Source organism: Oncorhynchus masou, unplaced genomic scaffold, assembly GCF_036934945.1.
Source record: "Oncorhynchus masou masou isolate Uvic2021 unplaced genomic scaffold, UVic_Omas_1.1 unplaced_scaffold_4237, whole genome shotgun sequence".
Taxonomy (NCBI): domain Eukaryota; kingdom Metazoa; phylum Chordata; class Actinopteri; order Salmoniformes; family Salmonidae; genus Oncorhynchus; species Oncorhynchus masou.
In genome coordinates this window covers 1-12,062 of record NW_027010633.1, presented here as the reverse complement: position 1 = coordinate 12,062, position 12,062 = coordinate 1, and the positions used below count along the sequence as shown (strand labels likewise).

The 12,062-nt window shown below is 43.5% G+C and overlaps 1 protein-coding gene across 1 annotated transcript; it reads left to right on the top strand.

Moving 5' to 3' along the window:
- Positions 1 to 9,838: 9,838 nt before the first annotated feature.
- On the top strand, positions 9,839 to 11,534 carry LOC135534960 (uncharacterized; the record flags this gene model as incomplete). Its single annotated transcript, XM_064961735.1, has 4 exons — positions 9,839 to 9,899; positions 10,166 to 10,495; positions 10,613 to 10,891; positions 11,478 to 11,534. Coding segments are annotated over exons 1-4 (727 nt in total), but the record flags the coding sequence as incomplete, so codon positions are not given.
- Between the last annotated feature and the right edge of the window lie 528 nt (positions 11,535 to 12,062).

Here is a 12,062-nt window from a genome sequence, read left to right as displayed (position 1 = left end):
GTGGGCCGACACAGTAGACTACACCCCAGTAAGCACGGACTGGCGCTGATGTCTCTAGGACGTCTTTTTGGTGTTTTACAAATGGTAGGGCTACCATATACTGAAGCTCACCACCTGCCTCAATCTGCATCATCCAGTCACAGCCAGCTCAGACTAACATCTTGGTTAATACCTGGGGAACATGTTCTAGTTCTGTCAAATGTGAGCAGAGAGCACCTTAATGTTACTGGTCTGTCAGGCTTCACTGGTGTTGAAGAGGAGACTGAAAAAGATAAATATCTTAATGTACTGCTTATATTGCATATTACCGTAAAAACTATACTTTTGTGCAGTGAAATTTAAGCTCTGATTGATGACTTGTTCTTTGGTACTACGAGCTAGGTCAGCTGGTGTGTGAGTCTAATATGAATAATAATGGTATGAAAGTTAGTCATAAATTAGTAAATGACATGCTTGTTCTGTCCCTTTTAGAGTAAGATTGCAGACAGAGTTGACGTAGTCTCAGGGATAAGATTCAGAGAGAAAAGAGGGCTGAGAAGGACAGGAAGAGAAGTGGGGCGGCAGTCTCAAATAGTGTTTCATGGACATTTAGGTTTTTCAGGACCACTGGTCCCATTCACAGCTGAAAGAGAGAGCCAGGGAGAGTCAGAGAGAAAAGGAGAGATACCAACAAGAGGTAGATGAGGAAATGGGAGAAGGAGCCAGATAGGAGGTAGAAGGACCAACTCATGAAGTAGAAGAAGAGTTAGGAAAGAGATTACAATGAAAATTAAGAATTGGAGGACACAGGAGGAGGATAGATATGATATGAAGAGAGGAATGCAGACAGGAAGGACCAGGCTCAAGATAACCAAGTATTCACACCTAGAGCTCCACACGGAGCCTCACCTGTTGTCCCACCTGTAGTCCCACCTGTAGTCCCACCCGTAGTCCCAGCTGTAGTCCCACCTAGAGCTCCAACATGAGCCTCACCTGTTGTCCCACCTGTAGTCCCACCTGTAGTCCCACCTAGAGTCACACTGTCACGTTCTGACCTTAGTTCTGTTATTATATCTTTGTTTTAGTATGGTCAGGACGTGAGTTGGGTGGGTTGTCTATGTTTGTTTTTCCATAATTTGGGATTTCTGTGTTCGGCCTAGTATGGTTCTCAATCAGAGGCAGCTGTCAATCGTTGTCCCTGATTGAGAATCATTCTTCGGTAGCCTGGTTTCACTTTTGAGTTGTGGGTGTTTATTTTCTGTCTTTGTGTGTGTCGCCAGACAGGACTGTTTCGGTTTTCGTTCATTCACTTTATTGTTTTGTATTTCAGTGTTCATTTTGAGTTATTAAAGATTACATCATGAACTCTTACAACGCGGCGCATTGGTCCTCCGATCCTTCTCGCTACTCCTCCTCAGAGGAGGAGGACGAGATCTGTTTCACACACCTGCAGTCCATCCTGTAGTCTAACCAGTAGTCCCACCTGTAGTCTAACCAGTAGTCCCACCTGTAGTCTAACCAGTAGTCCCACCTGTAGTCCCACTTGTAGTCTCAGCTGTAGTCCCACCTGTAGTCTAACCAGTAGTCCCACCTGTAGTCTAACCAGTAGTCCCACCTGTAGTCTAACCAGTAGTCCCACCTGTAGTCTAACCAGTAGTCCCACCTGTAGTCCCACTTGTAGTCTCAGCTGTAGTCCCACCTGTAGTCTAACCAGTAGTCCCACCTGTAGTCTAACCAGTAGTCCCACCTGTAGTCCCACCTGTAGTCCCACCTGTAGTCTAACCTGTAGTCTAACCAGTAGTCCCACCTGTAGTTTAACCAGTAGTCCCACCTATAGTCCCACCTGTAGTCTAACCAGTAGTCCCGCCTGTAGTCCCACCTGTAGTCCAACCAGTAGTCCCACCTGTAGTCTAACCAGTAGTCCCACCTGTAGTCTAACCAGTAGTCCCACCTGTAGTCTAACCAGTAGTCCCACCTGTAGTCTAACCTGTAGTCTAACCAGTAGTCCCACATGTAGTTTAACCAGTAGTCCCACCTGTAGTCTAACCAGTAGTCCAGCGTGTAGTCCCACCTGTAGTCTAACCAGTAGTCCCACCTATAGTCCCACCTGTAGTCTAACCAGTAGTCCCGCCTGTAGTCCCACCTGTAGTCCCACCTGTAGTCTAACCAGTAGTCCCACCTGTAGTCTAACCAGTTGTCCCACCTGTAGTCCCACCTGTTGTCATACCTGTAGTCCCACCTGTAGTCTTACCTGTAGTCCCACCTGTAGTCTCACCTGTAGTCTAACCAGTAGTCCCACCTGTTGTCATACCTGTAGTCCCACCTGTAGTCCCACCTGTAGTCTTACCTGTAGTCCCACCTGTAGTCTTACCAGTAGTCCCACCTGTAGTCTAACCAGTAGTCCCACCTGTAGTCCCACTTGTAGTCTCAGCTGTAGTCCCACCTGTAGTCTAACCAGTAGTCCCACCTGTAGTCTAACCAGTAGTCCCACCTGTAGTCTAACCAGTAGTCCCACCTGTAGTCTAACCAGTAGTCCCACCTGTAGTCCCACTTGTAGTCTCAGCTGTAGTCCCACCTGTAGTCCCACCTGTAGTCCCACCTGTAGTCTAACCTGTAGTCTAACCAGTAGTCCCACCTGTAGTTTAACCAGTAGTCCCACCTATAGTCCCACCTGTAGTCTAACCAGTAGTCCCGCCTGTAGTCCCACCTGTAGTCCAACCAGTAGTCCCACCTGTAGTCTAACCAGTAGTCCCACCTGTAGTCTAACCAGTAGTCCCACCTGTAGTCTAACCAGTAGTCCCACCTGTAGTCTAACCTGTAGTCTAACCAGTAGTCCCACCTGTAGTTTAACCAGTAGTCCCACCTGTAGTCTAACCAGTAGTCCAGCGTGTAGTCCCACCTGTAGTCTAACCAGTAGTCCAGCGTGTAGTCCCACCTGTAGTCTAACCAGTAGTCCCACCTGTAGTCCCACCTGTAGTCTAACCTGAAGTCTAACAAGTAGTCCCACCTATAGTCCCACCTGTAGTCTAACCAGTAGTCCCGCCTGTAGTCCCACCTGTAGTCCCACCTGTAGTCTAACCAGTAGTCCCACCTGTAGTCTAACCAGTTGTCCCACCTGTAGTCCCACCTGTTGTCATACCTGTAGTCCCACCTGTAGTCTTACCTGTAGTCCCACCTGTAGTCTCACCTGTAGTCTAACCAGTAGTCCCACCTGTTGTCATACCTGTAGTCCCACCTGTAGTCTTACCAGTAGTCCCACCTGAAGTCCCACCTGCAGTCATACCTGTTGTCTAACCAGTAGTCTTACCTGTAGTCCCACCTGAAGTCCCACCAGTAGTCCCACCAGTAGTCCCAACTGTAGGTCCACCAGTAGTCCCACCAGTAGTCCCAACTGTAGTCCCACCTGAAGTCCCACCTGTAGTCTAACCAGTCGTCCCACCTGTAGTCCCACCTGTAGTCATACCTGTTGTCTAACCAGTAGTCTTACCTGTAGTCCCACCTGAAGTCCCACCAGTAGTCCCACCTGTAGTCTTACCTGTAGTCCCACCAGTAGTCCCAACTGTAGTCCCACCAGTAGTCCCACCAGTAGTCTCACCTGCAGTTCTTCCCAGAGTCACACACAGAGTTTGACTACACACTCGCCCACAAAGGGGAAACCAGCCATGATGAGTCTATTCCAGCCAGACTATTATCTGCCCTGGATGAGGCCACAGGACCACCAGATGAGGACCGGGATTTCACAAAAACTATTGTCCCCATATTAATGTTGAAACTCCCCATCCCGGATCCGGGATCGTGACTAAAGCCTCAGGCTCATTAGCATAACGCAACGTTAACGATTTCTGAAAATCGCAAATAAAATGAAAATAATGCGTCTGTTCTCAAGCTTAGCCTTTTCTTAACAACACTGTCATCTCAGATTTTCAAAAAATGCTTTTGAACCATAGAAATTGACTAATTTGTGTAAGAGTATGCTAAGCTAGCTTAGCATTTTGAGTAGCATTTAGCACGCAACATTTTCACAAAAACCAGATAACCAAATAAATAAAATCATTTACCTTTGAAGAGCTTCGGATGTTTTCAATGAGGAGACTCTCAGTTACATACCAAATGCGCAGTTTTTCCTGAAAGCGTCTGTGTGTAGGAGAAATCGTTCCGTTTTGTACATCGCATTTGGCTACCGAAACGAACCGAAAATTCAGTCACCTACAACGTCAAACTTTTTCCGAATTAACTCCATAATATCGACCGAAACATGGCAAACGTTGTTTGGAATCAATCCTTCACATATCTCTTCATTGATATATCGTTCGTGGAAGCTTGCATTCTTCTCTAAATTCCATGGAAAAATACTTGCAGCTGACTTTTGCGCACCAATTTCGGCGCAGGACACCGAAGGACACCTGGTAGATGTGGTCTCTTATGGTCAATCTTCCAATGATATGCCTACAAATACGTCACAATGCTGCAGACACCTTGGGAAACGACAGAAAGGGCAGACTTACTCCTCTCGCATTCACAGCCATATAAGGAGACAATGGAAAACAGAGCCTCAAAAATCCTGCTCATTTCCTGGATGCCGTCTCATCTTGGTTTTGCCTGAAGCTCACGTTCTAGGGCACGCACAGAAAATATCTTGGTAGTTCTGGACACGTCAGAGTGTTTTCTTTCGAAAGCTATCAATTATATGCATAGTCGAGCATCTTTTTGTGACAAAATATCTTGTTTAAAACGGGAACATTTTTCATCCAAAAATGAAATAGCGCCCCCAGAGCATCAAGAAGGCTCCCCTGCAGAAAAAAGCTCCACCATCTGCTATTCAAAGTGGAATTCAATTGTACATTATTTAAAACTCAAGTAGTGTATTCATACCCTTTGACCAAGTGTTGAATGTTATTCATGTTTATTTCTTGTTTGTTCCTCTGAAAATTAACTTTACATTTATTTTTGAAGTGGTTTTTCATGTCTTTATAACAGAAGTGAGAATACTGGAGAAGAGAAGAAGACAAGGAAACGATGCTGAGTCTTTATTCAGGACACTAGTCTACACACACATCAACACTCCTCTGCTCTACTCTAATCTATTACTCTGTACTCTCCTATCTACTCTACTCTCCTATCTCCTCTGTTATCCTGTCCTCTCTTCTCTTCTCTTTCTTCTACTCTGGCCTCTACACTTCTCAACTCTCCTCTCTCATCTCCCTCTCCTCATCTCATCTCATCTCCTCTCTCCTCTGCTCTCCCCTCTACACTCCTCTTCTCTTCTCTACTCTGCACTATTTTCCTCTCTCTTCTGCCCTCTCCTCTCCTCTCTCCTCTTCTCTCCTCTCGCCTGTACTCAGTTCTACTCTCCTCTCTCTTTTACTCTGCTCTCCTCGCTCATCTCCTTTCTCCTATCCTCTCTCCTCTCCTCACTCCTCTCCCCTCTCTCCACTACTCTGCTCTGCTCTACTCTCTCCAGTTCTCTCCTCTCATATAACAAGCTCTCCTCTCTTCTCCTCTCTCCTCCACTCCTCTGCTCTACACTTCTTTCTCTTCAACTCTGCTCTCCCATCCTATTCTATCCTCTTTCCTCTCCTCTCTCCTCTACTATGCTTTCCCCTCTACTCTCCTCCCCTCTCCTCTACTCTAATCTCCACTCTCCTGTACTCTCTCCTCTAATCTTCGCTCTCCTCTTCTCTCCTCTCCTCTCCCCTCCTCTCGACTCTCCTTTCTCCTCTCCTTTCTGCTCTCTCCTCTACTGTCCTCTCTCCTCTGCTTTCTGCTCTCTCCTCTACTGTCCTCTCTCCTCTGCTTTCCTCTCTCGTCTCTCCTCTACTCTCCTCTCTCCCCTCCTCTACTCTCTCAGATACCCTCCTCTTCTCTCCACTCCTCTCTCATACTCCTCTCTATTCTCCTCTCTCCTCTACTCTCCTTTCTCCTTTACTCTGTTATACTCTCCTCTATCCTATACTCTGCTCTCTCCACTATTCTCCTCTCTCCTCTGCTCTCCTCTACTCTCCTCTCTCCTCTACATTCCTCTCTCCTCTGCCCTCATCTCTCGTCTACTCTCCTCTACTCTCATCTCCTCTCTCTCTCCTCTACTCTGTTTTACTCTTCTCTCTCTGTTACTCTGCTCTCCTCTCTCTCATCTGCTCTCTCCTGTACTCACCTCTCATCTTCTCTACTCTCATCTCCTCTCTCCTTCTCTCATTATCTATTTCTCTCTCTGCTCAGTCTCAGAAAAACAGAAGTGGTCTGAGTTGAAATAACCACTGAAAGAAGGACCAGCTGCAGACATAGACATACTTATTATTCTGTTTATGTACATCATTAACTGCAGTTACATTCACGTTTATAACAATGGAAATATTTACATATACATCAAACTCAACAGCGAAAAACAGTTTGTAACTAGGAGTACAGCTATTGACGGAAGTGTCTTTTCTCAGCAGGTTTGGAGAGCATTTTAGCTAACCCTAACCCTTTTCCTAACCATATCCTAATTCTCCTAACCTGCTACGTAAGTTCTCCTAACCTGCTACGAAAAAGTAATTTCAATCCATAGCTGTATACGATCTAGCAATACCATCTAGTAAAACCCCTAAAACAGTGTCTCTATGTCAATCCCCATAGAAACAATATAGGCCACTGTTTCTGCGGTATCTTTGTGTTGTTTTCTACTTCTTTTGAAGGTGTGAAATGACCAGATATGTTATTTTTAGGGTGAGATAACATTCTGTGGTAAAATGAAAAGACAACCCATCACTATGACTTATTTCTCTCTCTCTTTACTCAGTCTCAGAAAAACAGAGGTGGTCTGAGCTGAAAGACCCACTGAAAGAAGGACCAGTTGCAGATATAGACATTACTATTCATTATTCTGTGTACATCTACATCATTGGTTGCAGTTACATTCACCTCTCTAACGTTTGAAATTCACTCATCTGTCCTTTTTATACTGATTCTTTACAAACACAGTTATGTGCTGCTTCAATAAGCTGGTAAGAGGAATATACCCTGGTATTACAGGAACGTGATTGGATGTTCACTTCAGCCCTTGACAGGTTTAGAACATATTGGTACATATGTAGAAACATAACATGTGATGTCATACACAAACAGGTAGAATCTGCCTTAATATACGGACAGTGGGTCATCAAAGTCACACACAAATAGACACACCACCAAATCAATAAATAGTCATATTAAATGTCTTTAGTGATGGAGAAAACCATTTGCATAGTTTGAGAGCTCTTGTGAATGATCTGTGGTGTCTGGTGGTGCAGCTTGTTGTATTGAACTCCTCAGATCATACTGTTACTGTGTAGGGGTTAGACACTTGTTCAGAGGACTGGTGGTTGTGCAGGAGCACTTTGAAGGCCTTGGGAGGGAGTTGTAGGAAGTGCCAATGATGTGGCAGCAGCATCTCTGAATGACTTCCAATCCTGGAGAGACAAGAGACTTGATTACACTGATATGTCATGTTGACGTGTTGACTATGTCACTTGACTATGTCATTTGACTTATTTCCGTCCTGTAAACTATTTAGATACAATTAGGATGTACACAGAATGAGAGGAGTGGAGAAATGCCAAGTCTGATTAACCATTCAAATGAATATGACAGTGGAGGCTCCTCAGAGGATCAAGGGAGGAATTGTGAATTTCACAAAACACTTATGAAATAGTAAATCTTTTTAGATACAACTAAACTAAAAATATTCACGTCACCAGTTGTTTTGCAACGAAGGACGACAGTAGCTTCAACAGCACTCTATAGGGTAGGTAGCACCATGGTGTAGCTGGAGCACAGCTAGTTTCCACCCTCCTCTGGGCACATTGACTTCCATACAAAACCTAAGAGGCTTATGGTACTCACCCTCTTCCACAGTAACTATGACAGCTTCCGAAAGACCTATCAGAGCTCTTGCAGCATGAACTGACAAATTGTTAGCGGTTACGATATGAAGGTTTGGCTTGGAAGTGTTTTGTCGTCTGGTCACAGACAGCTGAGGTGTTTTGCACTGGATCCCACAAGCGAAGGGAAAAGGTGAGAGGAGGAGAGTGGAGATGTGAGAAGGAATTAACAAGCAAAGTGATCATGCTGTTTGTTTATGGTACGATGAAAGTGACCTGTATTTGCATGTGATCAGGGGTGTATTCATTCTAGTATCATGTAGAAGCATAAACTTATCAATGTTACACTGAGCTGGGTGACTGGAATATGAATGAATCATCCAATTAAACGGCACCGACCACCACTTGAAAATGACCACATTAATGCCAAATCCCTGCATCACTAATACAGGCTCTCATACATGTGTAGAAGGCCTTGTCGTGACGTTGTATTAGTTAATGTGACGACTGTTGCTCATCGAATGATTACAAGTTTCTAATTACGTGATTAACTCAATCAAGCAATTATTAACTCATTAACCTGGGGCACCATGGGAAAACTAGTTTTTATTCAGTTTCTATTTCCCAAATCAACTCAAAGAGTCTCAGAATATCGACAGCTGCTAATTAACCAGTTGCCTCTAACAATCTTGTTCCGAACGAATTTCAAAAGAGAGAGAAAAATAAAGTACATAAGAGAAATATACATTTGGGTGAATTTGTCAAATATGCCATTCTAACCCTAGCTTCCTTCCCCAACCGCCGCTCTTATGGTCAGAAAATAATGACGTAACATGGGATGACTCTGAGGATTCTCTGCATGGACTGCCTGCTGTTCGATGACGCACTTCCTCCTGCACACACCTCCCTGCTCGCTCCTCCCGTGTCAGTTATTTTGGTTTAGGAGTCTGTACTCTCACCCTTTCTGTGCTGGCCTTGAGATAGATAGCTCTGTAGCTCTGGAGCTCACAGTATAGGAATGGAAACTTTAGATACCACGAATCGATGGGAGAAGGAGGCCAGATGTTCTCACTCTGAATTCACCTGCTTTAGACACAGGCCACTCTTCCGTAGGGCTTGGGTAGAAAACATTTATTTGTCCTCAAGCTTCTATGCTAAGTGCCTTCTGGGTTTGTTGATCTTTCAGTTCTGCTAAAGTAGCTAAAATACTTAGTCCTCATGTAAATTCTATACTACAGGTTTTATGCCCTTGGGTCAGAAGGGGCGTAGCTGCCTTTAGGCAATTCTCTGGGCGTACCGGGGTTAATGAGGCAAGGTCCAGATTTTACTCAAAAACAATTTTAGACTAACTTAACATTTCATCTTCCCAAAACATTCTCTTTGATTTGGATATTTTCCATACAACGTACAATGTATAAACATCAGACATATACTAGAAAACCCTTCACATTACAACGTTTTCGTAATAACGCTATCTATTAACCTTAATAACAGAACAAAATGACATACATTTTCACATTCCATCTATCGTCATGACCACCATTGTGGCTGAAGAAAACCATTGTTCCAAAGTCCCTTTAGTTCATGTTTAATGTTCTGAGGCTGGTTCTCCATAGTAACAGGACAAAGGAATTTGTCTGTGGCCTGAGATTTACCAGGGGAGTGAGGGGTCATAAAACCCCCACATCCTCAGACCCCTAGATCTCTCCTCCTCTGTTGGGGTTGAGAGATAATCAGTAGGGTTGTGGTCTCCTGTAACCTGACCTGATCAGGACAGTCATGACAGCCTTCAACTGCTGGTGAGCTGGAGGATTCTCACCAAGGTGTCAGAAACTAGATTAAAACCATGACCACTTTGAGGAAGTGATGCTATAGTGATGAATAGAGATGCTGCTGTATGGTGAGAAACTCATAGTGCTGAGACACTCTGAAAGAGGAAAGAGACAGAAACAGAGCAGAGAGAGACAGAGAGACAGCGAGAGAGATATACACAGAGACAGAGCAGAGAGAGAGAGAGGATCATGGCTGACATCCCTCAATCATTTTTGGGATTGCTTGTGACCGTTTTGTACCTGCTAACAGGTAAGACAGAGGAGAGAGAGTAAGAATATGTCATTAGAGATCATAGAACACATTTATTTCACACGGCCAAACTAGTTCAGTTTACATTTGACTAATATTATGATGACATTTCTGTTGTGTATCTGTTTACTCTTATCTTCACTATTGTATAATAGACAGTATATTACACTATTATTCACACTGAAGAATATCAATAAGAAAACCTATGAAATATAATGTCATCTGTATTACCAGTTAATAATTATCTGATGTCATGCTCCTTCCAGGTGTCAGTGGAGAAACTCTCTCTATGTTCTCCAGAGTGGGAGATGTTGTCAGTCTGCCGTGTAACAATGTGGTTTATCCAAACTGTTCCTCTACTATATGGATCTATAACAGAGATGGATCTACTGGTGCTATTGAAGTGTTCACATTGGGGAAGATCAAAGTTGACCAGACAGAGAGAGCAGAGAGACTGAGTTTAGGGTCTAACTGTTCTCTACATGTTAGTGATGTCAGAGCTGAGGATGTTGGACTCTACATCTGTCAACAATACCTTACAGAGACAGGACCACAACATGGAGGTGATGCTCCTGTTGATCTGTCTGTTCTAACTAGTGAGTATTACTGTTTAAATCAGAGTTGAAATGTTACTGTGTATAAGTGTGGTGTTAATAATCAGATGTAATGTGAAAACAACCAACAAATACTGTATACCTTTTTCTCTTTCTCAGTCTCCTCTACCACAGCAGTGACAGATCTGAAGCCTAATGTAAATATGACATTACACTGTTCTCTGCTCTACTATAAGCAACTTGGAACGTACCAGTCAAGATTTAGTCTCAGCTGGGTCCCTAAAACAGGTACTAATGCCCAGGACACACAGGATTCTTCCTGTGACATCACTCTGACTGTGACACTCCAGAAGAAGGACAACAACAGGAAGTGGACTTGCACGCTGACTGAAAAGGGAAACGTGAAGATCTCCATTGACTTCACCTCCACGTTCTCAGGTATGTGTTCTTGTTATGCTCTTATAAAATGAATAAGTTCACAAGATCTGTGATGATATTAAATTTAATATCAAACCTGATCCTTTCTCCTGGTATTTGTGATATTAGTGATTGATGATGAATTTGATCTGAATACTACTGCTGTGTCTGATGATGATGATGGTGATGATGATGATGATGGGTTATTTAATAAACTAAAAGAGGATGTTCATCTCCTACTGAATTAGCTATGGCTGAAAAGACCACTAATAGTGATGTCATCTCTACTGTCCCAGGTAAAATACTCCCATCTGTATGATGTGTGCAGATATAGTAAATGTTTTATCTGTAACTTCTCTAATTCCCGCCAAGACAACTAGCAGTACCCCACAACAGTATAAGACTGGTCATGTAAAAACAGGCCCAAACGTATTAATAGGAAGTACTGCTTGTCTTGTGCTCTAGACATTGGAGTAGAGAAAGATGTAACAGATTGAGTAGAGAACACTACAGGCAACAAAGAGTGAGTTGTGGATCCATTCTGTACTGTGATGTCACCAGTATTCACCAATGAAAAGTGGTCACTCTGTTTTCAACTACTATCCAGGAAGTACAGCCTCTACTGCAAGACCAGCCTTGTCTACCACCTCCCCATCTTCTGCTGGTATTGTATTTCATACTATATCCCTTCTCAGTTGTATTGTAGATTGTATGAGTGGTACAGCATGGGGCCAAAGTCAGATGTATTACCTTGGTCAACACAAAGCATATACAGTATATGCAGTCTAACTTATGTTTTGTTCTTCACATTTGCTGTGGTGCATTTCACACTTCTCTGTTCCCATATGAATCCCTGCTTGTCTATGTAACATCCCACGCCAGTGCTAAACTTGATATCAACTCCTGATATCAGTGATGAGTGAACAAGCACCCTGCTCTCTACTCTATGTGTCTGATGATGAAGAGTTATTTAAAAGAGGATGTTTTTCCCCTCCTGAACTAGATATTAAAGGGCACAGAAGATGGTGGTGACGTCACCTTCAACGCCTCAGGAAAAATTCAATCAGAAATAGTACATCTTCCATGTGCCATCTAGATACATAAATGAGTACTGTTCCTGTAAAGTAGTGTTTCCTAAATGTTGGGTCAGATGCGCTGGTCCCTCATTCTTCAGACTGGGTTATAAAAAATG